This window comes from Eulemur rufifrons, chromosome 6 (assembly GCF_041146395.1).
Source record: "Eulemur rufifrons isolate Redbay chromosome 6, OSU_ERuf_1, whole genome shotgun sequence".
Taxonomy (NCBI): Eukaryota; Metazoa; Chordata; class Mammalia; order Primates; family Lemuridae; genus Eulemur; species Eulemur rufifrons.
In genome coordinates this window covers 53,166,849-53,193,698 of record NC_090988.1, presented here as the reverse complement: position 1 = coordinate 53,193,698, position 26,850 = coordinate 53,166,849, and the positions used below count along the sequence as shown (strand labels likewise).

Here is a 26,850-nt window from a genome sequence, read left to right as displayed (position 1 = left end):
TTAATTTTAAATCCCATTTTTTTCTTTCTTTCTTTTTTTTTTTTTTTAATTGAGACAAGGTCTTGCCCCGTTGCCCCAGCTAGAGTGCAGTGGCATCATCATAGCTCACTATAACCTCAAACTCTTGGGCTCAAGTGATCCTCCTGCCTCAGCCTCCCAAGTAGCTGAGACTGCAGGCGCATGCCATAACTCCTGGCTAATTTTTTCTATTTTTGGTAGAGACATAGTCTCACTCTTACTCAGGCTGGTCTCAAACTCCTGAGCACAAGCAATCCTCCTCTCTCGGCCTCCCAGAGTGCTAGGATTACAGACGTGAGCCACCTTGTCCAGCCTAAATCCCATTTTTTTCTAAAACACCCTGTTGCTTATGCCTAAGCCAAAGTGTAAAAACAAAATACTGCAGTTCATTGATTATCTAGTATTTACTCTGTTCTAGGTACTATATTTATATATTTAATCCTCACCACACTCTTAAAAGCAGATGTTATTGTTCCTTTTTTATTCCAATAAGGAAATTGAGGCTCAAGAAATTAAATACCAGATGAGAGTAGAGTTCAAAACCCGCAGCCAGCAAGGTCAAGAATGGGGCTGCTTCCCCAATCAGAAAGAAGATGGTGGCCAAGGCCCCTCCAGGGGCAGCTGCCCAGGGGTCTAGGGAGGGACCAAACACCAAGGCAGCTTCTCCTGCTAAGGGCCATGGGTCCCAGATGGCACCTGCATGCCTGGCCAGGAAGACAGAGGCCTCCGTTGGCCCAAGAAGGCCTGCGCTGCCTGTTAAGGCCTCAGCACCCAAGGTGTCCAGCAAGAGGGCTGAAGCCTAGAACCAGAGGTGGGGGGTGGAGAGAGACTGAGATTCTGCTCAAATTTTTATTATCCAGCAAACCATGCTGTATTTACTTAATTGTAACCTATTGATCAATAAAGACTTTTGTTTTTCCTCACAAATTAAAGAAAAAAAATTTAAATACCAGAGACTTGATTTAGACCTTGGTCGGTCTCCAAAGACTGTGCTCCTTCTACTCTACCATGTAATTAAAGCAGGTAGCAAGAGACCTCTATGACTAGAGCAATTTCCTTTCAAGGAGTGATACGTGATAGGATCAGGTAGACCAGAAGGGACATACTCCAGAGGTCCCTGGAGTTCTAGGAGGTCCAGGTGGAACCTCTAAGATGTCAGATTAAGAAAACGGGATGAGCTGTTGTCAGTCATATGTGGAATCTAAAACAACTGAACTCAGGGAAGCAGAGAGTATTAATAGAATGGTGGTTACAGAGGCTGGGGGTAGGGGGAAAACGGGGAGATGGTGGACAAATGGCACAAATCTCACACAGGAGGAATATGTTGCTTTTTGACATCTATTGTGTAGTGTGGGGAATATAGTTAATAATAGAATATTGTACATTTCAAAATTGCTAAGAGTAAATTTCAAATGTTCTTACCACAAAAAATGTTAAGCATTTGAGGTGATGGATAAGTTAAATAGCTTGATTTAATTATTCCATACTGTATTCATAAATCATAATGGCACTTTATATCACATAAATGTCTATAATTATAAATTGCCAGCTTACAATAAAAGATAATTTTTTTTTTAAAAAAGTAAACAGCATGAGGGAGGATATGGCTGAGAGCACAGAGCAAGTGAATGTCTCCAAATTCCCGTTGCAGGGCTCACTCTTCTATGCTGCCGACACATTCATGAGTCCCTTTCACAGGTCTCCAGAGTGATGTCTTGGTTGTGACATGCATGTAGTGACCCCTGACGGCTGCTCTGAAACCCAGACCCAGACAGAAGGAACAGAGGCCAGCTCTCAGGTGCTCCATAACTTTGTCTCCTGTGAATGGAAGGGGCCCCAGTTTTCAGCAGACAAAGCTTTTTCTTTTTTCTTCAGGGTGAAGGAGTGCATTCTGGGGAAGGAAGGGGCATGCACAGCGCTACAGTGAACGTCCGTGCTAGACCTTGTTTCTTGGCTTTCGGACGCCCCCTAGTGACGTCTTGTGAGAAGTACTTCTCTCTCTCAGACCTGAAAAGCCGGCAGCGCCATCAGCTATTGAGCACGTACTCTGTGCCAGGCACAGGCCTTACATGGGCCTCACAATAGGTAACGATTTCTTTGTTGGCTGGGCGCGGTGGCTCACACCTGTAATCCTAGCACTCGGGGAGGCCGAGGAGGGAGGATTGCTTGAGGCCAGGAGTTTGAGACCAGCCTGAGCAAGAGCAAGACCCTGTGTCTACTAAAAATATTAAAATTAGCCAGGTGTGGTGGCATGCGCCTGTAGTCCCAGCACTCAGGAGGCTGAGGCAGGAGGATCGCTTGAGCCCAGGAGTTTGAAGTTGCTGTGAGCTAGGCTGACACCACTGCACTCTAGCTGGGGTGACAAAGCAAGACTCTGTCTCAAAAAAAAAAAAAAAAAAAAGGTGACAATACAGAAAGGGAGAAAAGAAAATGACTTTCTGGTGGAGAAACCTGACAAACTACCTCAGCCAGGTGATCAAGGTTCATGTCATCAGTGCTAAGTCATGTCGCTAGTACCTTTGATATGCTGTGATGAGAATGGTACTTTTCACCTCTGTCATCTTCATTCCAAACCCCAGTCTAATCATTAGAAAAACGTTAAACAAATTCCATTTGAGGGCCGGGTGCGGTGGCTCATACCTGTAATCCTAACACTCTGGGTGGCTGAGGCAGGAAGATCGCTCGAAGTCAGGAGTTCGAGACCAGCCTGAGCAAGGGTGAGACCCTGTCTCTACTAAAAATAGAAAGAAATGATCTGGACAGCTAAAAATATATATAGAAAAAATTAGCCGGGTATGGTGGCGCATGCCTGTAGTCCCAGCTACTTGGGAGGCTGAGGCAGGAGGATCGCTTAAGCCCAGGAGTTTGAGGTTGCTGTGAGCTAGGCTGACGCCACGGCACTCACTCTAGCCTGGGCAACAGAGAGAGATTTTGTCTCAAAAAAAAAAAAAAGAATAGAAAATTAAAAAAAAATTTCATTTGAGGGACATTCTACAGAATACCTGACCATTTCTCCTTAAACTGTCAAGGTCATAAAAAACAAAGAAAGTTTGAGGCACTGTCACAGCCAAGAGGAGCCTAAGGAGATATGACTGTCACCTAAATGTAGTATCCCGGATGGGATCCTGAACAGAAAAAACAGCATTAGGTTAAACACCAGTAAATCTGAAGAAAGTTTTGGTCATTAATTGTGAAAAATGTACCATACTAACATAAGATGTTAATAATAGGGGAACTTGCGAGTGGGGTATATGGGGACTCTGTACTATTTTCTCAACTTTTCTGAAAATCTAAAACTATTCTAAAATAAAAAAAATTATTTGTTTATTTTTTTGAGACAGAGTCTCTCTCTGTCTCCCCAGCTAGAGTGCAGTGATGTCATCATAGCTCACAGCAACCTCAAACTCCTGGGCTCAAGGGATCCTCCTGCCTCAGCCTCTTGAGTAGCTGGGACTACAGGCACTTGCCACCATGCCTAGCTAATTTTTCTATTTTTTGTAGAAACTGGGGTCTCTTGCTCAGGTTGGTCTCGAACTCCTGGCCTCAAGTGATCCTCCACATTGGCCTGCCAAAGTGCTAGGGTTACAGGCGTGAAGCACGACATCTGGCCAACAAATTTATTTTAAAAAATTAGTCAAATGCGTTTGTTCTAAAAAGTTTTAATTACAGCTAATGCTGCTCTCCTTAAAAACAAAAACAAAATAAAATGGGGCTCTGTGACACTCCGATTTCTGGGTTGAGTGATCTTAATCAGGGTCACAGAATCAGCCCCAGTTCTCCCAATTGTTTCCTTTGCTCTTGCAGGAGGCAGAGCTGGGAGGGCGGTTTGCTTGGGAAGGCAGGACTACAACTCCCAGAGTGCCCCTGTGCGGTTGTCAGGAGCAACAGAGGAACGCAGACTAACAGCCCTGCTGGGGTGTGAGGACTAGCCACAGACTCACTGCCAGCCAGACATGGGCCAGGATTACTACTCCGTGCTCCAGATCACTCGCAATGCAGAGGATGCCCAGATCAAGAAGGCGTAAGTTGCATGGGAGCCCGGCCTTAGGGGTGTGCTGGGGCGGGCCCCACCCTCATCTCTTCCAAACTGAGCTCTCCTAGAGCTCTCAGGTAAAACTTGCTCCTTCTTTTGCTCTTTTGCTTCTTCTTCTTCTTCTTCTTCTTCTTCTTCTTCTTTTTTTTTTTTTTTTTTTTTTTTTTTTGGAGACAGGGTCTCTCTCTGTCCCCCGGGCTAGAGTGCCATGGCATTGCCTCAGGCTCCCAAGCGAGTAACTGGGACTAAAGGCGAGCACCACCACGCCCAGCTAATTTTTTTTTTTTTTCTATTTTTTGTAGAGACGGAGTCTTGATCTTGCTCAGGCTGGTCTGGAACTCTTGGCCTCAAACAATCCTTCCACCTTGGCCTCCCCAAATGCTAGAATTACAGGCCTTCCTTTTACCTCTTGCATACGTAGGTCCTGGCTTTGGGCTGGGTCAGGGCCCAGGCTAGAAAATCAGACACCTTAGCTCCTCAGTCTGTTTCCAATCGGTCCTGCTTTACGCTCTATGCCCTGTCTCCTCTACTGGGTGCCTTGGTTTTCCAGGGTGTGAAAGGGAGACAAAGGACCCATTTGAACTTCACCCTGAGTATCATGAAGAACCGGAGGACTGTGAACAAGAGAGTGGCCTGGCCAGGTGCATGTGTCATTCTGGCCATCAAATAGGTTTTTGGCATTGACTACACTGTATTTCTGAATACTTCCATCAGGTCTTAAGGACTCTGTGGTCCATCCCTAAGAAAGTCTAGGACGAAAGTCAGTACATTTTTCCAAAAAAATGTTTTTTAAACAAATATTTATTGAACACCTACTATATGGGTTAAATGCAGTAGTAGCAGCTGGAAATATAACTGAATCAGACAGATGTGCTTCCTTATCTCGTGCCCCTTAATTTTGTTGGTGGATACAGATACTGAATACGTCGCCACTACTGCTATGAGTGTTGCAAAAGAGGCCGTCCAGGGTGCTGTGGAAGGTTATACTGGAGGGAGAGCGACCCTTAGGAAGCTGCTGTAGTCAAGGCAAAAGATGAGGCGTGAAGGAGGGCAGTGAGCTGGAGAGAGGGGAGAAAAGGGACTTGGTGATTAAGTGGATCATTGGAGGCTAAAGAAAAAAGGAGTCTAGGATAATAACTCAGTCTCAATGAAGTCGGGCAGTGAGAATAGCTACATTTACTGAGTGTGTGGGTGCTGTTCTGAGCGCTGTCTGCCACTGTTTCATGTGATCCTAACAACCCCGAGAGGCAACTGCTGTTATTATGCCAAGGCCACGCACCTAGTCAGTGGCAGAGCCAGCATTCAGACACCGACTACTGGCTCTGGGAGCATCCCCGGCCAGGTCCTGGAGGGGATCTGAGAGGGGTAAGTGGAGAGTCTGCGGTGTGGTTGGAGAAACAAGATGCAAACTCAAGAAACAATTCAAGAACAGTTGTTCTGGAATATCATCTGCTGTTCAGGGATCTCACTGGCCAGTAGGACCCGTCTAGGGAAAATTCCCAGGCAGGAGGCCGTTGAAGCGCAGAAGGTCAGCACAGCTTCGCTTTGGAAAGAGCTGGTTGTGAATCCAGGCTCCCTGCCTGCCTGCTGTGTGCCCTGGGCAATTGCTTAAACTCCGAGAGCCTGTTTCCCCATCTCTAAAGTAATAATAATAAGGGTTGCTGTGGTATTAAAATAGGATTAGGTGAGATAATGTATGTAAGAATGTCCCGCAATCATTTGCATGTGAAACCATGTCATGTGAAGAGTGAGTGAAAGAAGTGCATATGTTTAAAAAAATAATCCTTAACCCTTCTCCCCTGCAGCAACTTTTTGTTTTTTGCAATGACACTTAAGGGGTGAGTCACATGAATGACATACTCTCCCACGGGAGTATCTAAATATCAACCAAAAACAATTGCTAAACTTATGTAAGAAGAAAAGCACTATGCTAGTTCATAATTGCGCTGGGCTCATAATCACAGCGTCCGAGCTGTGACGCCGCCCCTTTCTCTCCCCTTCAGGAAAGCGAGTGTATGAGGTGATGTTACTGCAGGGATAATCTTGAAACCACTCAAATTTCCATGTAAAACTAACTAAACTCTTCTCAAACCTTGCTACTTCTACTCATTGATAGAATTTACTTGCAATTATCACTGACCGAGACCTTTGTAATTGAGACGGGGCATTCACTGCAGTCTCTGAAGGTAGACGGTCCCTCTGCCAGGCCCCCAGGGCAGGGCCAGGTCTCTTATGGATGGAGGAGTTGCAGGACAGCAGACCCAGCTCAGTAAGAGGGAGCGTTGCCTAAAGGTCAGGGCTGTCCCACAGCGAGCAGGACTGCCTTGCAGGACAGTGAGCTCACCTCATTCATGTACTCACTCCTGCTCGGCGCTAGGCACTGGGGACACGGAGGGCTGGGCACAGCAACCCCAGGACCTTACACTCTAGTGGGAGAGATACACTAGTCAACAGACGGCTGGAACACAGCATGCTAAGTACTGGGATCAAAAGCACCGGGGACTTGGGAAGGGGACCCTAACCCAGAAAGGAAGCTAGCTGGCAGTCAGGAAGGTGCCGGGAGGATTTGGCCCTGAGCTGAATGTTGAAGGCCAAGTTTAAAATTGCCAGGAGGAGCTAGGAGGAGCTGCAGAGGGGTGAATATTACAGGTAAGGAAGTAGCGTGTGCAAGGTCCTGGAGCAATACAGCACGGAGAATTTCAAGAGTAGTGAGAGGTTCAGGACGTGGCAGGAGAGCTCATGGGAGCAGGGAGGGAGAACGGGATTAGGGGGTGGTTGGATCTTAGTGAGACATTCAGATTGTATGACAGAGACAACAGGGGAGCCCAGTGAAGGGTTTCAGCAGGAGGGTGCTTTGGATGGAGAGTATATTAGAAGCATCAAATTGGAGAGGAGAGAGAGAGAGAGAAAGAGAGAGAGAGATATCAAGGATTAACGCAGTGGCAGCGCACAGAATGGATTGGAGAAGGGACTTCTGGATACGGGGAGACACGCTCTGCAGTAGTTGCAGGGATAAAGGAGCAGGAACAGAACACTGTCTAGCAGGAAAGACTGACATGACTTGGTGACTGATGGGGTGACGGTGGAGAGGACAAAGGAGAACTTGGAGTCAAAGATAGCATTCAAGTTTTGCAATGGAAATGTGCTCATGTTTGGGCTCATTGAATTTGTGGTGCCTGTGGGACATTGGAGAGGAGATAGCAAGTAGGCAGCTGGATATGGAAGTTTCGGACTAGGGAAGGGGTCTGGTTTGAGAGAGAGGTGGGGAGGCATCAGCCCTGTGAGTGGTGACCTTGCCTCCGGAGAGGGTGTGGAGAAGAGATGCCACCGAACTCTGGGGACACCAACATGGCGGGTGTGGGCAGGGGAAGAGGAGTCACACTGACCCCACTGAGGCTATGTGGGGTCAGATTTGGACTGTGACTTAGGAGTCCATGCTGCATGTCGTCCTTTTGGCCTCCAGACCCACTCCCACCCTTCCCCGCCCACTCCGCCCTGCCGGGGGAAGCTGATTGTCCCACGGCACCTGCAGGCCTCCTTTTTGCTGCGTCCTGCCCTAGGGGAGCGCGAGATCAGGAGGGAGGAGAGTGGGGCCGTGGTCTTTATTCCCCGGCTCCCTTCCATGGGTCTCTTCAGGTTGCTTACGTCCCTTAAGAGAAGGTCGCAGGTCCTGCCAAGGGCCCTGTGCACACACTCTCTCCTTCCAGGTTTCCTCACTCCAACAGGCTCAGGGCACCTCAGGGTTCCTAGGTACTGGGCTGTCCCTTGTGGTCTCCCTCCCGTCTTCCTGAGCCTTGGCGAATGGTCCCTTTATTAAACTGTCCACCAACCACCCCGTCCATGCCCTCTCTTACCCCCTGGGACACTGACGATACATCCCGAGATGCTGTGGGCTTCTCGTCACTGACGGGATTGGGCAGAAACAGAAGTGGGGGAAGAACGAGCACAGAGGTGGGTGGGGACAGCCAACGTCTGACAGGCGTGAGGGCCTCTCTGTGCCGGGCCCTTTGCACACCCGACTCGATCTCATGCTCCCAAGAAGCCTGTGTGTCAGCTCTGGCACGCTAAGAAGCAGAAGGATGAGACGTGGGATTAGATGTGTGTGTAAGGAAGGGGGGGACCCCTGTGGAAGATGAAGGGGAGGGAGCAGGAGTGTGCAGGGACAGCCTTCAGAACACAGTGCAGACCTGATACCAGTGACAGGAGACAGAGAAGGAGGCTTGGGTGGGAGAGCTCAGCGTGACCCAGAGAAGATCTCAGCTGGGCTGGTGGGGAGTCCTCAAGCAAAGGCTGCCACTGGAGTTGTCCTGTGTCTCACAGGAATGGGACAGCCCCGATATCCCCACCATGCTTAGGCACCGGCTGGGGCAGCTTGGGGGTAAGTGTAGCCTGCCCACAAATGCCCAGGGGGCAGCTGCTGAGATAGGCACGTTGCCTACACCAGCTATTCTTCAAGTAAATCCGAGCGATGCACCTCCATGGCTACTGCAGCCTGTGAAGACACCCCTGATGCATAGCTGGGCAGTGGACACTAGTGCCAGCTCTGAACTGTGCCCCGCAGAAACAGGTCAGCTGTTACGACTCGTATTCACCCTCCCTCCTCTAGGTACCGGAAACTCGCCCTTAAGAACCACCCGTTGATGTCAATTGAGCCATCTTCAGCAGAGACATTCAAGCAGATAGCAGAGGCCTACGACGTGCTGAGTGACCGTGAGTGACTGTGGGGCTGAGCAGGAAGGGTCACTCCAGGAGATCTCTGTTGCCCACCCTTCCGTTAACATTGTTAACATTGTTTCTTGAGTCTCCCAGCAGCTGAGTTTTCTAAGAAAGCCCAACAGAGAGTAAACATCCTCTTCCCTGCCTAGAATCTAGACAAACGGAGAAAACAGTAATTGCCTTTCTCAGTAGACTCAAGTTGGAGGACATGGCGTATGTGGCCCAGGATTAGGGTGACATGCTCACCCAGGCAGGGCAGCGCTGGAGCTGGGCTGTTCCTCATCCCCCACCCATGCCCTGCAGGGCCGGAACCTTCCTGGGAGGAGCAGAGTGAGGGGAAGAAGGCCGAAGTTGGGCAGGCGCCATCCTTCCCAGACTCCCCCAGTGCCTGAGTCTCCATCTCCCCAAGGCCAGCAGGAGTAGGAAGGGGCAGAGAAGGGCCAGGAGTAGTTAGGAGATGTCTCTCCTGTGGAAACCAGCAGAGTGAGTCCACAACCCACACAACTCACAGCTCCTGTGCAGAAGTACGGCTACATCACTAAGGCTTCTCCCACCCCGAGTTTTCAGGACTTCGGAGTCCTCAGACTCTAGGATTTCAAAGCTCTAGGATTTGGAGGCTCTAGAATGCTTAGATTTTAAAATTTCAAGGTTTTAGGATTCTATTTACTCCAGATAAGACAACAAACAAGTTAGTATAGCCTGACCCTTGGTCTCTCAGTTCTTCCTCCAACCCCTACCCCAGCAAACACCTGTCTTTCCCATCTCTCATCTGGCCACACGGGCCATACCTGGGTCCACCCAGAATGAAATCGAACCCCTAACTTCTAGGGTCTCATTCCAAAGACTGGCAGACAGCAGGCACTTGGGAAATAAATGCCTTCCCTTTCCCCATGTCCTCCTGCTTCCCGGCCCCAGCCATCTATCTAGCCCCCAAAGCTGGACCCCTCCTCAAAGTGACACACATCCACAGCTGTGAAGAGAAGCATCTATGACAAATTTGGAGAGGAGGGCCTGAAGGGCGGGATTCCTTTGGAGTTTGGATCCCAGACTCCATGGACAACTGGTTACGTCTTCCACGGCAACCCTGAAAAGATTTTCCACGAGTTCTTCGGGGGAGACAACCCCTTCAGTGGTAAGAGGTCTCACCCCACCCCCTGCCTTGCTGGGAAAGGACACAACTGTAAAACATGCTTTCCTTTGAGCAGTTTCGTTTTTATTTTTACTTTAAAAAATATATATATTATATGTATACACACATATATAAAATGCGTGGTAAAAAAAGTAAAACAGAATTTATTGAAAAAGAAATTCTAGCCCTCCATTTCCTTCTCCAGAAGCGGCCACCCACTGTTAACAGTTTATGTATCCTTCCAGAAATTTTCTACACATTTATGAGCCTATATTTATTTTTACATAAGCCAAATTTTATTTTGTTATGGAAATGGACTAGATTGTATACACTGATTTTTTTCACTTACATCTTAGAGATTATTTTATATATTATATTTTATATATTATAGTATATATCGATCTACTTTATTCATTTGTATGCAAATCTAGGTACTACATATCAGCCAGGGATCAGTTGCAGAAACAGATACTGTTCTAGCCATGCGAAGCCCAAAGGGGTTCGGTACAGGGAATTAGGTGCTTAAAGAAGTCATTCGGTGGTCTGAGTGAGAAGGCTGCAGGCTGGGGCCTCTAGCGGTCCGGGGCTGGGCTGGACAGCGGAGGGGAGTGGAGCCTGGGGCCGGGACTGGCTCTCGACCGTCCCCGCCCACAGCTAACACTTTCCGGCATTGCCAGGCGCTGCCGCCAGAGGGCGCGCCTCTCCTTCCTGCGACAGCCGGAGTTCCGGCGTCCTTCCTGTCGTGGGTTGAGTCGGGGACGTGGGGGGTGTACCAAGTGGAGGCGAAGCAGTGGGGAGTAAAAGGAATGATAAACACTGGATCTGCAATTGAGGACAGCTTTTAGCCTGGCCAAACAGTCTGAGTCTGAGAGGTGATTATGGGATACCGGCCACTACACTGGAGGCACTGAAGAGGTAGGGGTGGAGTGGGGGGCGGGTGTGTGTGAGAGAGAGAGAGAGAGACAGACAGACACTGTGAATCTGAGTCTCTGAACACAATTTCTCTTTCTCCTCTCCTTACCTCTTGCAGAGTTTTTTGATGCAGAAGGAGGTGAGGTGGATTTGAACTTTGGGGGGCTCCGGGGCCGAGGGGTTAAGAAGCAGGACCCCGCAATTGAACGGGACCTCTACCTGTCCCTGGAGGACTTATTCTTTGGCTGCACCAAAAAAATTAAGATCTCACGAAGGGTGAGTACTTGGCTTGCTCCCACTGGGAGCCGTCATCTACCCCTGCAATCCCACCAGTCACTTCCTCCCTTACCCTAACTGGAGGGCTCAGGGATGCTCTCTGGTCGAATTTGGAATCTTAGATTCAGAGACCTAGGATCTCAGAATTCTAGAATCTGAAATTTGGAAGGGACAATTGAGGGACTATTAGCCTAGTCCCCCCTGCAGCCTTCCTAAATGGGACCAGATCATCTCCTTTCTCTTTCTCCGTTAAGCCTCATCCCTGTGGGAAGTGGCAGGGCTCTGAATGGGAGGAGTCCCCTGTGGATTCTGCCCTGGGCGTCACACCACCATACCCGCAGGATTTCATCAGAGCGTACACCTCATGAATTAGAGGGAGCAGTGTGGGCATGGAGGGTGACGGGTTGAGGAAGACCCTCAGTGCCCCAGAGTTCATTCCTTGGCATGGCCCTGTGCTATGGCTCAGGCCTGTACCTGGTACAAGAGCAAGACTCCTGCACCTTTGCCCAGCAGAGGAGATGCCAACATGGCCATGCTTTCCACAGATGCACCCATTTGCATGTGCAATTGGGGAATGGATGGATGACATAATGGGGGAAGGATGGGGTGAGGCTCAGAAATGTTGACTTCCATGGTCTTTCTCCGTTTGGGATTAAAAGACCTGTCAGAGGCTCAGGGCCAGGCCTCTGGGATTTGGAGAGGGACTGGGTATATTTTCACCGTGTATCTGTTTGTGGCCAGGACTTGAGTTGTGTGTTTGATCAATTCACGCTGACTGCTTGGCATCCCAGGCCTCAGTCCCAGCCCCACGGCATGCCCTGCCATCCTGGAATCATAAGTTCTCAGTTCCCATGGCAATAGGATGGGGATGGAATGGCTCAGGGCAGGTCCTTTCCATTGCTAGAGGATTGAGCCCAAGTACAAACCCCAAGTGTATCATTCATGTGTGCAAAGGCCAAGTGGGTGCTCATGGGAATCCGAGCAAACCTCTCCCACACCTGCCACCTCACTGCAGGTGCTGAACGAGGACGGGTACTCCTCCACCATCAAGGACAAGATTCTGACTATCGATGTGAAACCTGGTTGGAGGCAGGGCACACGTATTACCTTTGAGAAGGAAGGGGACCAGGTGAGAGGGAAAGAAGCTGACTAAGGTTGTCATCTGGGCTCAGGGGGTGGGAAGACTGAGGGAAAAGGAGCCAATACTTTTTCCTGCCCTGTGAGTCCTGGGCTGGTAGCAAGACCAGTCTGCAGAGTGGGTGAGATGATCCCTAATGTTCCTTCCAAGGAGACTCACAGTACCTCTGTGAGAGGCGATCCCCGTTTTACAGATGGCGCCCCGAGGCCGGGAGAGGGATGGGACTGGCTCAGGGCAAGGGCATGAGAGCTGAGAAGAGAACCCAGCCGTAACCCAGTGCTCTTCCTGCTCTTCCTCAGTGCTTCTCTGAATAAAGCCCAAGTATAGGGGCTACTCAGAAACCATTTATCAATAATTTTAATTATTAATAAGTATTATTAAATAAGTATTATTTAAATAAAAACAAAATTATTGACCAAGGCATGCTGTCTTTAAGTCCCGAGGAGTGATGGAGTATTCCTTTGCCTGTACTTCTTGTCCCCTTCTCACCTATAAAACATCCGCTTCCAAAAACACCCTCCAGTCTCAGCTCCGGTGTTCCGCCCTGGTAGCCTTCCCTGACCTCCCCACATGGGTCAGCGCCTCCTCTGAGCCCCCAGCCTCTGGGCTTCCCTTTATCGCAGTCTCGGACATGCTGAGGATCCACGGTGTGTCTCTTTCCCTGCTAGCCTGGGAGCTCCTTGGGGTAGGGGCCAGTCTGATTCCTCTGTCTGCATGCCCAGAAGAGACGTCGGGAGCGTTTTGGTGACTTAATGAAGTTGGTGAGGAGTGTCACTCCCGGAGTTACCAGCAGGACAGAGACTTGCGGGCAATTGTCTGACGCCCAGCTCAGTGTCCTGCCTGCCATCTCCAGCTGAGGGCATCTATTTGGGACATGCTCAGTAGAGGAGAAGTGACTCGGGGGGCATTCATCTGGGTAGGCTTCTGAGAGCAGGGGCTATGGGGGCCAAACTGAATAGGCCTTTCCCAAAAAACTGGTCTAATCTCCCCATTGTACAGATGAAGACATGGAGACAAGTAGAGACAGGAAGTTGGCCAAGGTCACACAGCCAATGAGTCCTTGTCACCCTCTTGGCCTCCCCTGCTCAGGGCCCCAACGTCATCCCAGCTGACATCATCTTCATTGTAAAGGAGAAGCTACATCCTCGCTTCCGAAGGGAGAACGACAACCTCTTCTTTGTGAACCCCATCCCTTTGGGCAAGGTGAGTGGGCAAAGCGCAGGAGCAGCGGGTGGGGTGCCAGAGTGAGCCCCACCTGCGCTGGCCTAGACTTTGCCTCCCCTCCCCCAACCACCTGCCGTCCGTGGATCCCGCCTCCCACATCTCCCTCCACTTCGTCAAATCCTACCACCTGGATCTATGCGGCAGGCCCTCCTGCCTCCCTGTCTCCTCCAGGCTCTTCTCCTCAGGGATCTTTGCACACACTTATCTGACTCTGCACACTCCTCGACATCTTTGCATGGCATTTGAGGCCATCTGGCCACTGCTGACCTCATCCCCTGCACTCCAGCCCTGTGCCACTTAGCGGCCCTGCCTGTGTGGCGCATTTTCATGCCTCTGTTCCTTGTTTCTGCTGGGCCCTCTGCCTGGAGTGTTGCCTACCCACCTCACCCTATAAGCCGTCATCGACTGCTACCTCTTCCTGCCCGACCCCAGAATGGGTTAGGGGCTCCTCCTTGGCTCCCACAGACCCTTTACTTCCATCTCTATCATAACACTTACGTCAACATCAGTCTTACTTGCCAGACCCTGAGCTGAGCATACGTTGCCTTCTAAATAGGGATAGCCATGATGACCCTCCCTGTTCCCACCTTTTTTTTTTTTTTTTTGAGACAGAGTCTCACTCTGTTGCCCGGGCTAGAGTGAGTGCCGTGGCGTCAGCCTAGCTCACAGCAACCTCAAACTCCTGGGCTTAAGCGATCCTCCTGCCTCAGCCTCCCGAGTAGCTGGGACTACAGGCATGCGCCACCATGCCCGGCTAATTTTTTGTATATATATATTTTAGTTGTCCATATAATTTCTTTCTATTTTTAGTAGAGACGGGGTCTCGCTCTTGCTCAGGCTGGTCTCGAACTCCTGACCTCGAGCGATCCACCCGCCTCGGCCTCCCAGAGTGCTAGGATTACAGGCGTGAGCCACCACGCCCGGCCCCTGTTCCCACCTTTGACCCTAACTGTCCCCAGGCTCTCACCTGCTGCACCGTGGAGGTGAAGACCCTAGATGACCGTCTGCTCAACATCCCCATCAATGACATTGTGCAGTGAGTCCGGCTTCCGTGGGCCCCAGAAGCCAAGAACAGAGCTGGTCTGTTACATAGTGGGAAGTGTCAGATAGGTCTGCCCAGTACAGTTGTTCGGGCTGCACCTAGCACAAGGGGCCCCTGCTGAGGGGGTGAGAGAGGACTGAAAGCAGCCCGTGCTCTGGCCTAGCTGCAGGCTACATTCACCTGGCAAAAGGAATGCCTTTTCTAATTTTCACAAGCTGCTGCAGGGCCTGGGGCCCCCAGTGTTGGGTTATCCCGGTTGCCTCCACCCTCCAAACCTCCCACTGGAGTGCTGAGTTGCATCATCCCCTAAGTCCTTTTCCAAGAAAGGCCCTCTGCCCCACCCCAGGGTCTGCTCACCCTCCTTCCTCTCCCTGCTTCCCGTATCTAAAACAAGATTTCTGGAGGTTTTTGAGGGAGCAAGCTGTTTGGAACAAGCCCGTCTCCGCTCCCTCCCACCCAGTTCTGGCTGGTAGGAGCCCTTCCAGGTGGAGGCTGTAGTTCCCTTGCGGGGGTTATGTGAGCAGGGGTGACAAGGACCAGCTCAGGTACTGCTCTGAGGTGCCCTCTAAGCTCCCTTCTTTCCTCTTCTTGCCTCAGTCCCAAGTACTTCAAGAAGGTGCCAGGTGAGGGGATGCCATTGCCTGAGGACCCCACCAAGAAGGGAGACCTTTTCATCTTCTTTGACATCCAGTTCCCCACCCGGCTCACACCGCAGAAGAAGCAGATGCTGCGCCAGGCATTGCTCACATGACTGCGGTGGGCTGGGGCTAGAGCGGGGGTGGGGGAGGTTAGCTAGCTCTTACACCCCGCCCATAGCCTCAGGGTGGGCAGGGGAACCAGCCTGCTGCACTGATGTGACCTGAGGGTGGGATGGCATGGGGCTTAAACTGACATAATAAAGATCTATTTCCTAAGCTCCAGCTACACCCAGGAGCATGTGTTTCATACTGGCCCTTCCTGTGGGGCTGAGGGAAGAGCAGGGCCTAAAGAGCTGAGTGCCTGGGTCCCTGTCCTGGCTTCGTGGGCATAGGCAGGCCCCTGAGGGTTCAGTCTCTGTGCTCCATCTTGGTAGAGTGGGGCAGGGCTGTGTGGGCTCTAAGGGTTTCCAGCTGTGCTGACTTTTCATGACAGAAAAGACAGTCTCTGTAGTGTGATATGGTCACATTATAGAGACAGGAAAATAAAAGCACAAAAAGAGAACATTGGTTGCAGGTCACTCAGGCCCAGGAGCAAAGCTGTCGTCTTAACCTTGAAGGCAACTTGCCACAGACTCACCCTGCTTAGAGAAGCAGCACAAAGAACGTAAGCTCTGGAAACAGCTGATTTCTACCCCTCTGGCCTCAGTGCCCTTGTCTGAGATGGGTCCTGGGCTGTCTCTAAGCAGGTGGTCTAGGAGGCAGGAAACCTCAGTTCTGGCCCCAGCCCTGCCACTGGCTCTGGGGACCAGTAACTGCCCTTGTCGTGTCAGTAAAGCAGGGCTCATAACCCCGCCCCCTCACAACCTTGTTTTGAAGATTAAGTGAGATCAGTGATGTGAAAGTGCTTGGTGAACCACTGCTTAGATTTCAGGTGACAGCACTGCTGCTAATGTGGCTCGGAGGAGTTCCAGCCTCCAGGTCCACCTGGGCCTGTGTAGACCACGCCTCCCTCCTCAAAGTCAGCAGCAGTGCGTATGCTTCTCTTCTGTGTCGGGGAGGGAGCGGGGTGGGGAAGGCTCCCTCTTGAGTCTGAGTCTGGGCTAGGATGGGTCCAGGCTTATGGGGAGTTGGTGGCTACTCTGTGGAGTAGCTTCAGAGGTGCCAGGAAAGGCCCCATATCATCCAGGCTGCTTAGACTTCTACCATCCAAAAGCACCGTGTCAGCCTCCCTAGGAGCTGGCATGTGCCAATATGCCTGGCTTTTTTTCTTCCATTTTTTTTGTAGAGATGGGGTCTCTCTCTTACTCAGAGCTGGTCTCAAAATTCTTGGCCTCAAGTAATCCTCCCACTTCAGCCTCACAAAGTGCTAGGATTACAGGCAATAGCCACGGCATCCTAGGTTTTTTCTTCAACGGAGGTCAGTAGCACTTGGCAGCCATTTTTAAATCATGGAGAATGTAGCAATGGAAACACCTTGAGATGAAGACTGGGTCCAAGGTTCTAGGAAGCATTTCAGCAGTGTAGTTAAAATTATATGGGCTTTGGAGTCAGACACACCTGTGCAAATCCCAGGTGTGTTACTAACCAGCTGTGGGCCCTTGGGCAAATCACTTCACCTCTCTGAGCCTCAGGTTTTTAAAGATTACAACCCGTTTTACAGGCCCTTTGTAGAAGCCAGATGAGTAAAGCAGACTCTGCCCTGAGACAGGCCCCGGGTGGAGAGGGGCAGCGGTAGCTGCCCTGTTCTGAGCAAGCCCCAGCAGATGAGGGAGCGTGGGGCTAGTGCTGTCAACTCTCAAACCGTCTCCTCCAGGGCAACAGGAAAGCCTGCTCCTTGTGGAGAGGCTCTGAAGCCTGGTCTCAGGCTTGATGGAAGCCCTTTATGAGATTTCTATGACTTCAGCGATCTCCAGAGCCACCTCGTGAGTCACATTAGCAGGGCTCATCATAGGCCCACTTTATAGAGAGGAGTGACCTACCCATAACCAGTTACTGAGGCCTACTGGTATGTTTACCAGTGGTTCTTACCACCTTTCCCAGCTCACTGTCCCTAGGCCATGCCCATCACCATGACAATCTGGTGACCTTGTGTCCATCCCAGTGCCTGGGACACAAAGATTGCTCACCCCCACCAGCCTATTTAGCTCTGCTGACAGACATGCTTGGGCAGCAAAGTGCCCCCTTGGCCTGCCTCATGGATTAACGAGCATAAACGTCCACGAGGCAGTGACCGGGTCTTCCATTTATGCCGACTCCCTGCAGGCTAGCAGAGAACAGCCTGGCAAGGTGCGGGTCCACCTCATCCTGGCTTGCTGCCTCATGGCACCCAACCTGTCCCACGAGGGGACTATGAGGCCTCAGCTCAATTTGTGAGGAGCTGGGAAGTAAGCAGAGGAATCCCGGGCCCTTGTTCCTTCTCCAGGAACCAGTCTAACACCCGGGCCCCCTCATCTAAACACCAAAGGGTGTGGCCGCAGGCTCTGACCAACCAGCTAATGAGGGGAAAGATAATAAGGAGGGGAAAGAGCGGTAGTGTCAGCTGCCTTAGGCTAGAGGAAGAGGAGGAGGTCATGTTCTCTAAGCCTGGCTCACAGCTACCAAACAGGCTTCCCCAAGAACCCCCAGCATTGGTCCCTGGGAGAAGTCCAGAGCCGAGGGAGGAGTCTGAGTCCTAGTCCAGCTGCTGACTTTCTGGGTGTTCTGGCCTACAAGACTTTCTCAGGCCTCAGCTTCTTCAGGCACCTACAAAATGGGGCTGGATGACTTAATTCTAAGGGCCTAGCCCTATATGAGATGCCTCAGGATTTGGGACCTCACAGTCCTCGCCCCCCACCTTGAAACAGTAGTATCCCTGCCCCGCCCCCCTGCTTTCCCGGCAGGTGGTAAGAACAGGCACGGAGAGGCTGAGACCCCTGTGCAGCCCAAGCCCTGCTTAGCAACTCCTCCTCAGGATTCCTGGCCCAGGGAGAGAGCGAGACTCCAGCAGAAAGTATCCCCAGGCAGACACTGTTCTGTTTGCCCTGCAGCCGGAGCCCCACCTCTGCCGAGGCAGGGCCTGCCCCACCCAGTTCAGTAATACTTCCTCTTCTGGGTGTGCCTGTAGAGGGGGGAGCAGCCTGTCTTGCTCTCACTAGGCTGGGACTTTGGAGAGGTGGATTTCCCATTTGTAAAAAGGAATCAAGTAAGCCCACAGCATGTAAGATTCCCAAGTTCCTCTAAATCTTCTGAGACCCTCAGGAGAGGCAGGGCAGGGCAAACAGCACTCCGACAGCACAGATAAACAGCCTGGGGCCATCTGCAGGACTGGAAGGGCAGGCAAGGTGAGAGTAAAGCCACTGTCTCTCCAGCTGCTCCTGCACTTGCCACCTTAGCCCAGGGCCTGCGTTGGAGAGAAATGGTCTAGAATAGATGACCTCCATGGGCCCCTGACTGGATGCTGGAGGTGAAGGTGGGGCACACCCCTCTTCAAAGTGGTTCCAGGTGGTTCCTCCCCTGCCCACCAGGTGCCATAAGGGCCCATTGGACCAAGACCTCTGGTAACAACTACAAGAGAGGGAGGAGACACCAAGGTTGAGCTTGCTTTATGGGGCACATGCAGGCTGGGCTGGGGGGCAGGACAAAGGGTGGGCTGATTTTTTGAGGGACTGAGGTTTTGGGATCCTCCCATGCTATCAAATGGGGTCAGCTCCACCGGAGCTGAGACAATGGGGAGATGAGGTAGGGAGGGGCTGAGAATATGGTGAGAGGAAAGGGAAGTGGTAGGAAAAGGAGTGGAGGGAAGAGGTGGGGAAAGAGGGAAGGGAAGGATGGAAGGAGGAAAAGGGAAGCAGGGCCTGGCTGGAGCTGGAGCCAAAGCCAGAGGTGATCAGGTCAGCAGCGGGAGAGGCTCAAAAGGGAGCCTCCTGGGAAGTGCAGGCAGCCGTGAGGGCCCGTTTCAGCTGCTCATAGGTGACAAACATCACCACGTTCCAGGAACCCAAGCGGAGAAAGGAGGGCATGAACCTAGGAGAGAGAAAAAACAGGTTACAGGCGGTACTTCCACCTCACGCTTCCTCCACTGAGCCTGGCATCCAATCCAACCCAGTTGTTCTGTCCCAAAAAGGGCTGGGAGAACTCAATAAACTGGGCTTCACAGCTGTGTGGCTCGGAGCAAGAATCCCCTCTGAGGCTCCATTTTAACATCTGTAACAGTGATGACAGCAACTCTGGGAGGAAGGAATTAAGAGGATGAGTGAATGCTGGTGAAATACTAGCACCAGGATCAGAAATAGTTTGACACTTGTTTGCCACTCACTTCCAGGTGGTTCTCTCCCACCTGTGTGAGGTATGGGTAGCCAGGAGACCTGGACTTGGGTGGAGTGGGTCAGAGGCTCACCCTTTGTAGAAGGCTCGGGGCCCCTCCTTCTGAAGCATGGTAAGGGCACAGTGGCCAGCGCTGCTGTACTGGCCCAGGGCAGAGTTCATGTATCTCGTCTTGACCACGTCGACAGGGGAGGCGATGACAGTGGTGCAGAAGCCCGCCCCAAAGGCGGAAGTGAAGTGGCAAGGGAGGTCATCTGCCAAGGAGGAGCAGGCAAGCCAGTCAAGCCTCCTCACCCACCATTCCAGGAGAGAAGAGAATTACTTAAGTAGCTAGGGGTTCTTGTGGTTTTAAACAGTCAGAGACTCGGCTGGTCTGATGGTAGTGGGTTATCAGAACTTATTAACATTAGTGTCACTAAAGTTGGTATTCAACCCCCCACTGCTAAATTTAACTGGCAAAAAAAAAAAAAAAAAAGAGTCAGGGACTCCAGCTGGGACCTGTTCTGAGGACCTGAGAGTCATTTTGCCAACCTAGCACCACCTCAGTTCCTCGATGTGCAAAGTGGGAGCTCCATCCCAGTTGGCTTTAATATGGCAAGTGAGAGATACAATCTCACTCTCCACGCAAAGGGCAAATAGGATGAAAGGCTGTGGTCTTCAGGTGTCAACCAGACACCCACATCCACTCCTGGATTGGGGGTTAAGGTGAGACTCAGCATCATCTAACCTAACTCACCTGTCATGAGGTTGGCCTTCAGGAGAGTGTCCTTGATGAGGTCATAGGTCACCAGTTCAGCACAATTGACAATGGCATTACGAGCAATGTTGGGAGAGGTCCCTACAGGAGGAAGGACAGCGTGTGTGAGATCAGGGAACGGGGGAGGAGGAAAAGAGGAAGGGAAAACAACTGGTACACACCTTTCCAGAGTCCCCAGAACCCTTCCTCTCGGGCGATGGTCTTGTAGGCACTGACGGTGCTTTGGTATCTCCGACCACCTCCAGCCCGGGCCTGGGCTTGGAACCGGACCTTTACCACATCCGTGGGCTGGGCCACAGCCACAGCCAGGGCACCTGTGGTGCTGCCTGCCAAGAGGCGGCTCCAAATGCTGGCATCTGTGAGCAAACCACGGGGGTCAGTGAGCTGGCCTGCACCTCATCTCTCCTTTCCCAAACCACTACGTCGTTATAATCTCCTCCCTTCAATAGGGTCCAGACAAGCTCTTGTTCTAAGAACTCATAATGAACAAAATATCACTGTGAATGTCTACTTGCTAGGGACATAGCAGAGTAAAACCAAAATGAGACTTAGTGCTTTCTTTCATAAAACATTTTCATTTAACCTGCTTAACAGTCCTCAGAAATCAAAATCACTTCCATTTGACAAATGTGCAAACTAAGGCCTAGAGAGTAATAGCTTTCTGATGGACTGGGACTCTTAAGACTTGGGTTCTCATTCCAGACCTATTCTTTTCTGCTATGTGAGGTTGGGAAAGTCAACCTTTTGTTTGGGGCTCTCAGTTTCCTCATGTGTAAAATGCAGGGTTGGCATGGCATGCTAGGGAGGTGAAATGCAAGAATGTTGGCCTCGGAGGCAAGAGTCCTGGGTGTGTCTTCTGGCTTCCCATTGTGTGCCCTTGGCCAAGCCCCCCTGCACCCTGCCATCCTTCAAGCTTCAATCTCTTCATCTGTAACACTGGGATGATACCACCTATTCCCAAGGTTGTGGTGGGGAACTTCATGGGATGATGCCCTGCTCAGAGCCTGGCATAGCTTAGGTGCTCAGGAATCATGTGGAGAATCAGGGGCCTTTCCAGTTCTCTGTTTCTCTGATCCTCCAGAGATCATGGGGCCTAAAGGGCCTATTCAGCTAAACGAATTAAGATCATCACCAAGAAATAAAATAACCAAGGCGCTTATGGTGCAGCCCCATACTCACGCTCAGAGCCCTTGGTGTAGAACTGCTTGACAGAGTCATAGAGGCCGATGCGGACAGAGGCGAAGCTCATCTGGCGCTGCAGGCCGGCGACCAGCCCATTATAGAGGCTGCGGGGCCCCTCAGTGCGCACCATGGTCAGGATGGTGCCCAGCACACCACGGTACTGGGCGTTGGCCGCAGCGCGCACTGGCCCCTGACTTTCTCCTTGGATCTGCAAGGCCAAGACAGGGCGATTATAGGGATAAGCAGGTTGCCCTCCCCACTTACCATCCGAATGCTCCTAAGTTTACAGTCCCATACACCTCACTGGCCCTTGAGGAGTCTGTGTAGACTAGATGCCATCAGGACCCGCAGGCTTCATCCCCTCACCTGCAGCCGGACTTTGGCGGTATCCAGGGGAAAGGTGATGAGATCTGCAATGCAGGCGGCTGTGCCAGCCCCTAGGAACTTCACAGTGGCAGTAGGGGGTACATCTGTGGCCTTGAACCCAACCATGATGCTGATTTCCTGCTACCTCCAGGAGATGGAGAAAAGCTGGAGAAATGGGCACCCTCAATCAGCAACAAGACGAGATAGAGGAACTCTGCCGGAGTCTAACAAGGATATAGAGAGAAGCCCCATCAGCAACAATGTCCCCAGGCCCTCTCTCCTCACCACTCCCACCCGCACCTTCCCTGATATCACCATGTCCCCAAGCAGGACTCAAAGTGGCCCTATGAGGGACAATAGGAGTGAGCTCCAGAAGTAAAGTAGGGGCCAGAGAAGCAATTCCTGCTCGAGGAGTCCATATTTTGTGAAGGGCTTCTTCCCTTTCACTGCAGAAGAGTCTGGATCAGGGCGATCCTGGTGTTGCCTCACAAACAGCCGCTAGACCAGCCCTTTGCTGGGTGCAGATTTCCCTGATTATGCCCACATTCCTGCTTCTTTGGACCTATCTGGAGGCCGACAGAAGTGGAGAAAGGTTTCAGACACACCAAGACCCGACAGGCACAGACCCACAGCCTCATGTTCTGCATTACTAAGCAGGAGCGGCTCTCATGGGTCTGGAATTATTTAAGTCAACAAGGAAAGGAAAGGACAAGATGACTCCCAGCTCATCAGTAATTCTCTCCCCAGCCACTACACAGCTCAGGCTCTCTGGAGTCATTCTTTCAACAAGATTGCTTTGCTGGGCACTGGTTCACTGAGACATAGGAGAAAACATCTACCCTAGAGGGGACTTGCTGAGAGGCAGAAGGGGTGGGCAGGTGATCCAAGCCGCCCTTGAGGCTTGCAGGACATACTCTGAAAATGCAGAGGAGGGAACAACTAATTCCATCGGGAGAGAATTAAGGAAGGGTGGGTGATCAGAAAAGACTTCTTAGACAAGATTAACATTTAGCTGGGTCTTAAATAATGCTAGGTGACTCTCGGGGCGGAGAGTAAACACTGAGGTGCCAATTCCTCTTGGCCTACCATGTGATGCAGTGAAAACTGCTCACTGTTTGGCTGGTTTCCTCTCCTCCAACATAGGGGGATCCACAACTTCACAAGAGAGGCAGGCATGGGGAGGTGCAGGTCAGAGCTATGAAGAGTAATATAAGAAACCAAGACCTCCATTTTGTCCTCAGAGTTAGAGAACAACACCATCCTCTGCTGCCCTGGGAGGAAGTGAGCCCAGCACCCCAGTGGGGGAGGGTGACCTGCTCCTTCCCCTGAGCTTACTTCTCAGACTTCATAGGAACAGCTGCTCTGAGCCTAGCCTGATTGGCTGCTCCTGTTGCTGAGGCCCAGGAGGGCAGAGCTGGCCAGTGGAGGGGGGCTGTGGTAGGAATTAATTATGAATACAGAGACCCAAGGAAACAAACAGCTCACCCAGCTTCTTCCTCCTGGGCTGCTCACCCCAGGTGGCTGCGGCAAACAGGGAAATCAAGAGGACACTCACCATAGCAACATTGTCGGGACCTCCCATAGGGCAACACCTGATCTTATTCATTTCCCTGGAGCCTGGCCCACCTGAGGCTTTGTGAAGATGTGCTCAAAAGGCAGAACAGGCTGATGAAGGTGCTTCCAGACTCCCCAGCTTGGCTGATCTGACACCTCTTTCCCTAGGAGGTGCTCCACACTTTTCCCCACCCCACTGGCCAGGGCACTCCTGTTAGCTCACTTAATCCTCAGCCCTCTTAGGTGGCTGCCCTTATTTCCCTGTTCGCTGAGGGAACTTAGTAAGAGCCAAGTCTATAGGATCCAAAACTTATGATATTTGCTTTACATTGCTGCCCAACTCCTCAGTTCTTTCCTGCTGTTTTCTCAGCCCCAGGCACAGGCAAGGCCTTTTACAAAGGAAAGTTCTCTCACACCAATTAAACAGTAAACTCTCCCACACCAAGTAAACAGTTCTGAGAAAGTTCAGGCAAACGATGTCCTTTCTTTGGGCATCAGAGATATGATGACACAAATTTATCATGTTCTGAACTAGAGCTGGGTTGCAGGGTGTTGTGAAGGCTGAAGATTAAGACCCAGCTGTTGCCCAGCTTGAAAACAAGTGCACAGGGCCTCAGTTGCCACTTTGAATGATGCCTTGATTTTGCAAAAAGTCAGGTCCTTCAGAGGGGTGGTTATGGGGGCAAAGGTCACACATGCAAAGTAAAACACAGGGCTAGAGAAGGTTAACCATATTTTATAGTACCCAAATGACCAGTTTCAGAGCCCAAAAAGTACACCTGATTACTAATCTCAGTCTCAGGGACAATCAAAAGCTGGAGTCAAAAATATTAAGTTAGAACCACAGGTTCCTGTCCTAGCTCTGCTGCTGACTCCCAGGTTGGTGTGGCGCCAATCACGCTTCCACCTGGGCCTCAGGTTCCTGCTTTACAAAATGGGGACCACCATCCTTGGCTTGTAAGGGTCAGCTTAAAGGCCAGGGATGTATGAAAGTGCTTGGTGAACTGCGAAGAGCCACTTCACTGGGGTTGTGGTGATTATTTTTTTCAATGTCCTGCTGACTCCTGCCCTTAGACCCCAGGGCTAGGAGGCAGTAAGACACCTCTCCCTTAGACTGGACTCTTACCCGGCTTTGTAAGGTCTCACGCTGAGGCCTGCAAGATCAAGCTTCTCTAAAGGCGTCCCATTCTTCAAAGCTGCCAGTGGCTATCATGGCCCGATCCCCTTGGTTTTCCATAGAAAATGGCTGGGAGACGAAACACCTAATGGTCATACTATGTGTCCTGTGGGAAAGGGCAAAGGAGGAGAGTTTAGAAAAGGGAAATCCACCTTCAAGGACCAACTCCAGCAAGGAAAGGGGCACGTGCCCAAGACACACAAGCCCAATCAGTCCTGGCCTTGGTGGGAGGTGGGGAACAGGGCCCATCTCACCCAGGAGTCCTCCCTCCCCTGTCTGCTTAGTATCACAAATTGGGTCTCTTCCAGGCTTCTGCTTTTGCAACACTCAGTACTCTAGATAAGCATCCCCCATCGCAGTCATCAGACTTTGGTGAGCGGGACAGTTGTGAGGGGGTCATGAGGGGACAAAGATTTGGGAGTCGGCTAGGGCCCAGACAGAGCTAGCCCGAGCTTCGGGAAGTTTGCTGGGGCAGGGAGCGAGCCCTGCAGAGGCCACAATGAGCAGCTCAAAGTCACCTCCCAGCAGAAACGACCCCAGGAGAGGCGTTGGGGGCACACGGCCTGGCGCCACCTGGGAGGGAAAGGTCATTACGGTTATCACTGACGCGCCAAAGGCCCCCACCCAAGGCGGGACTGGGCATCGCGGCGAGGGGAGGGAGTGGAGGCTCAAGTTACAGTTAATTGAACGCGAGAGGGAAAGAACAAAAGAGAGTTAGAGAAAGAGTGAGAGAAGAGAGACAAAGAACCAAGGACAGAGAGGAAAAGTACAAACTAGGCTGGGAGACAAGGGAAATTAAAGAGCCGGAAGGGTGCAGTTCCGCGTGGCTGGGGTAGTGGGCTCGGGGGCCGGACTCACCGGACCGCAGGGAGAACACGAGAGTGCGCGCGGCTCTGAGTGGCGGCGGGCGGGGGGTGCGTGGAGGAAGCGCGGACGGCGCTCGATCCGAAGGCACGGCCGGCCGGGCTTGCAGTGGGGTCTGCACGGGCGGTGGCGCGGCTTAGGTCTCGAGGGCGGGGCCTGTGGGGCGGGGCCAGCCGGCTCCCACGTGGGGTGACTGGACCCTCGAGCCTCCGCCTTTCCGCAGGGACCGCGCCGCCTAGGTTTCTCTGTGCCCTCCTCCACTCCCATTTCCGTGCGGACGGATTCACCCCGTTTACCCCTTGGTTTCCCCAGATGGTCACCCCCTCGCTCTTCCTCGCCCCTGCCTCACAGACTCTCCCCGTCCGCCAACCCCACTGTGAGAATGGCAAGACTGATGGCCAGAAAGCAGCAGTTTTGTCCAGGGTCACGCACGCCTCTGCCTCTCAGCCAGGGCGCTAACAGCGTCTCAGAGGCCAGGCCGGTTATAAGCGCACGCCCTCCTTTATGGGCCCAGCCCGCGACCCCCACACCGAGCAAGCCACCCGCCAGCCTGGACAAAGCGCGGGATCCCGCTGGGCGGGGCGGGGCCTCCCCACTGGCCTCTCTGTTGATTGGCTAAAGCTGCCGCGTTACCAGGAAAGGAACCAATCCGCACTTGCAGCGGCAGGTGGCCCGGCAACCGGCAACGGCCGCTGGGCGCAGCTGGGGTTCCCGCCTTTTCCCGCCGCCCACCGGCCTCGCCCTTAGGGACCGGACACTTCATTCCTGGGCGCGGCGCGGGCACCAAGCATGGCCTCTTCCCCCTATACACGGACTAGCATAGTGGCCGGGCCCCGCAAGTGAGCAGGCAGAGCAGGGTCCAGGCCAGCTGTGTGCACAGCCCCGGGATGAGAAAGGAGATGGGGGGAGGGGACCTGGCTTGCCCTTAAGTGGCTGATGGTCTGTGGGGATCAGGGACACGTAAACAACCAATAATTGGGCCCTGTGGCCGGGACAAACACATGCATTTCGGGAGTCGAAGAAAGGCCGGTGTTAGCCTCCATTTTACAGTCGAGGAAACCAGAGTCCCAAAGAGTGTAACCGGCTCCATAAGCAAGAAAGCATTTTTTATAGTTGTTGTTGTTTTTTTTTTTTTGGTAGTTCTTATGTTTCAAGTTCCCAGGCCAGCAAGATTTGCTGACCCGAACTATGTAACTTTCTGTTGCACTGATGCATTCCTTTTTGAGTTTCCCAGAAATGGCAGAGCCTCCTTGGAGATAACCACAGTCAGGAGATAACCACAAAGCCTTACACCACCGGTTTGTACGGAAAAGACAAGATAAACGATTCTCCACCACAGATTTTGCCCAAGGACCCACTGAGCAGGCATACAAGGCTGAAAGAATGACCAATATTAACCCTTAGCTCATTATAACACTAAACTCCCCGTCCTAGGACTTATGTGCCATTTTTAAATCATGGGACCTGTGAACTAAAATAAAAATTTAAGGCTCACCCCACGCCCACCGGCTGACTGAATGGA

The 26,850-nt window shown here is 51.8% G+C and overlaps 2 protein-coding genes across 2 annotated transcripts; one reads left to right on the top strand and one right to left on the bottom strand.

Moving 5' to 3' along the window:
• Nucleotides 1-3,934: 3,934 nt before the first annotated feature.
• On the top strand, nucleotides 3,935-15,408 carry DNAJB13 (DnaJ heat shock protein family (Hsp40) member B13). The gene is made up of 8 exons (XM_069469269.1): nucleotides 3,935-4,039; nucleotides 8,658-8,761; nucleotides 9,738-9,899; nucleotides 10,927-11,084; nucleotides 12,100-12,213; nucleotides 13,312-13,425; nucleotides 14,406-14,482; nucleotides 15,086-15,408. Exons 1-8 carry the CDS (start codon nucleotides 3,972-3,974, stop codon nucleotides 15,237-15,239), a joined length of 951 nt encoding a protein of 316 aa, XP_069325370.1. The 5' UTR covers nucleotides 3,935-3,971; the 3' UTR covers nucleotides 15,240-15,408.
• A 3,282-nt stretch (nucleotides 15,409-18,690) lies between these two features.
• LOC138384015 (dicarboxylate carrier SLC25A8) lies at nucleotides 18,691-25,419 on the bottom strand. The gene is made up of 8 exons (XM_069469266.1): nucleotides 25,323-25,419; nucleotides 24,414-24,570; nucleotides 21,734-21,957; nucleotides 21,365-21,575; nucleotides 20,347-20,541; nucleotides 20,165-20,266; nucleotides 19,502-19,682; nucleotides 18,691-19,128 (listed from the first exon to the last, which is right to left on the bottom strand). Exons 3-8 carry the CDS (start codon nucleotides 21,857-21,859, stop codon nucleotides 19,014-19,016), a joined length of 930 nt encoding a protein of 309 aa, XP_069325367.1. The 5' UTR covers nucleotides 21,860-21,957; nucleotides 24,414-24,570; nucleotides 25,323-25,419; the 3' UTR covers nucleotides 18,691-19,013.
• Nucleotides 25,420-26,850: the final 1,431 nt, after the last annotated feature.

Bases quoted from the DNA above. Each gene is read 5' to 3' on its own strand.
- DNAJB13 (XM_069469269.1), top strand. From the start codon at position 3,972: ATGGGCCAGGATTACTACTCCGTGCTCCAGATCACTCGCAATGCAGAG. The intron at 8,762-9,737 runs GTGAGTGACTGT...ACACATCCACAG, and splicing joins CTACGACGTGCTGAGTGACC to CTGTGAAGAGAAGCATCTAT. The intron at 9,900-10,926 runs GTAAGAGGTCTC...TACCTCTTGCAG, and splicing joins GGGAGACAACCCCTTCAGTG to AGTTTTTTGATGCAGAAGGA.
- LOC138384015 (XM_069469266.1), bottom strand. From the start codon at position 21,859: ATGGTTGGGTTCAAGGCCACAGATGTACCCCCTACTGCCACTGTGAAG. The intron at 20,542-21,364 runs GTGAGTATGGGG...GTTTGCTCACAG, and splicing joins CTACACCAAGGGCTCTGAGC to ATGCCAGCATTTGGAGCCGC. The intron at 20,267-20,346 runs GTGTGTACCAGT...TTCCTCCTGTAG, and splicing joins GTTCTGGGGACTCTGGAAAG to GGACCTCTCCCAACATTGCT.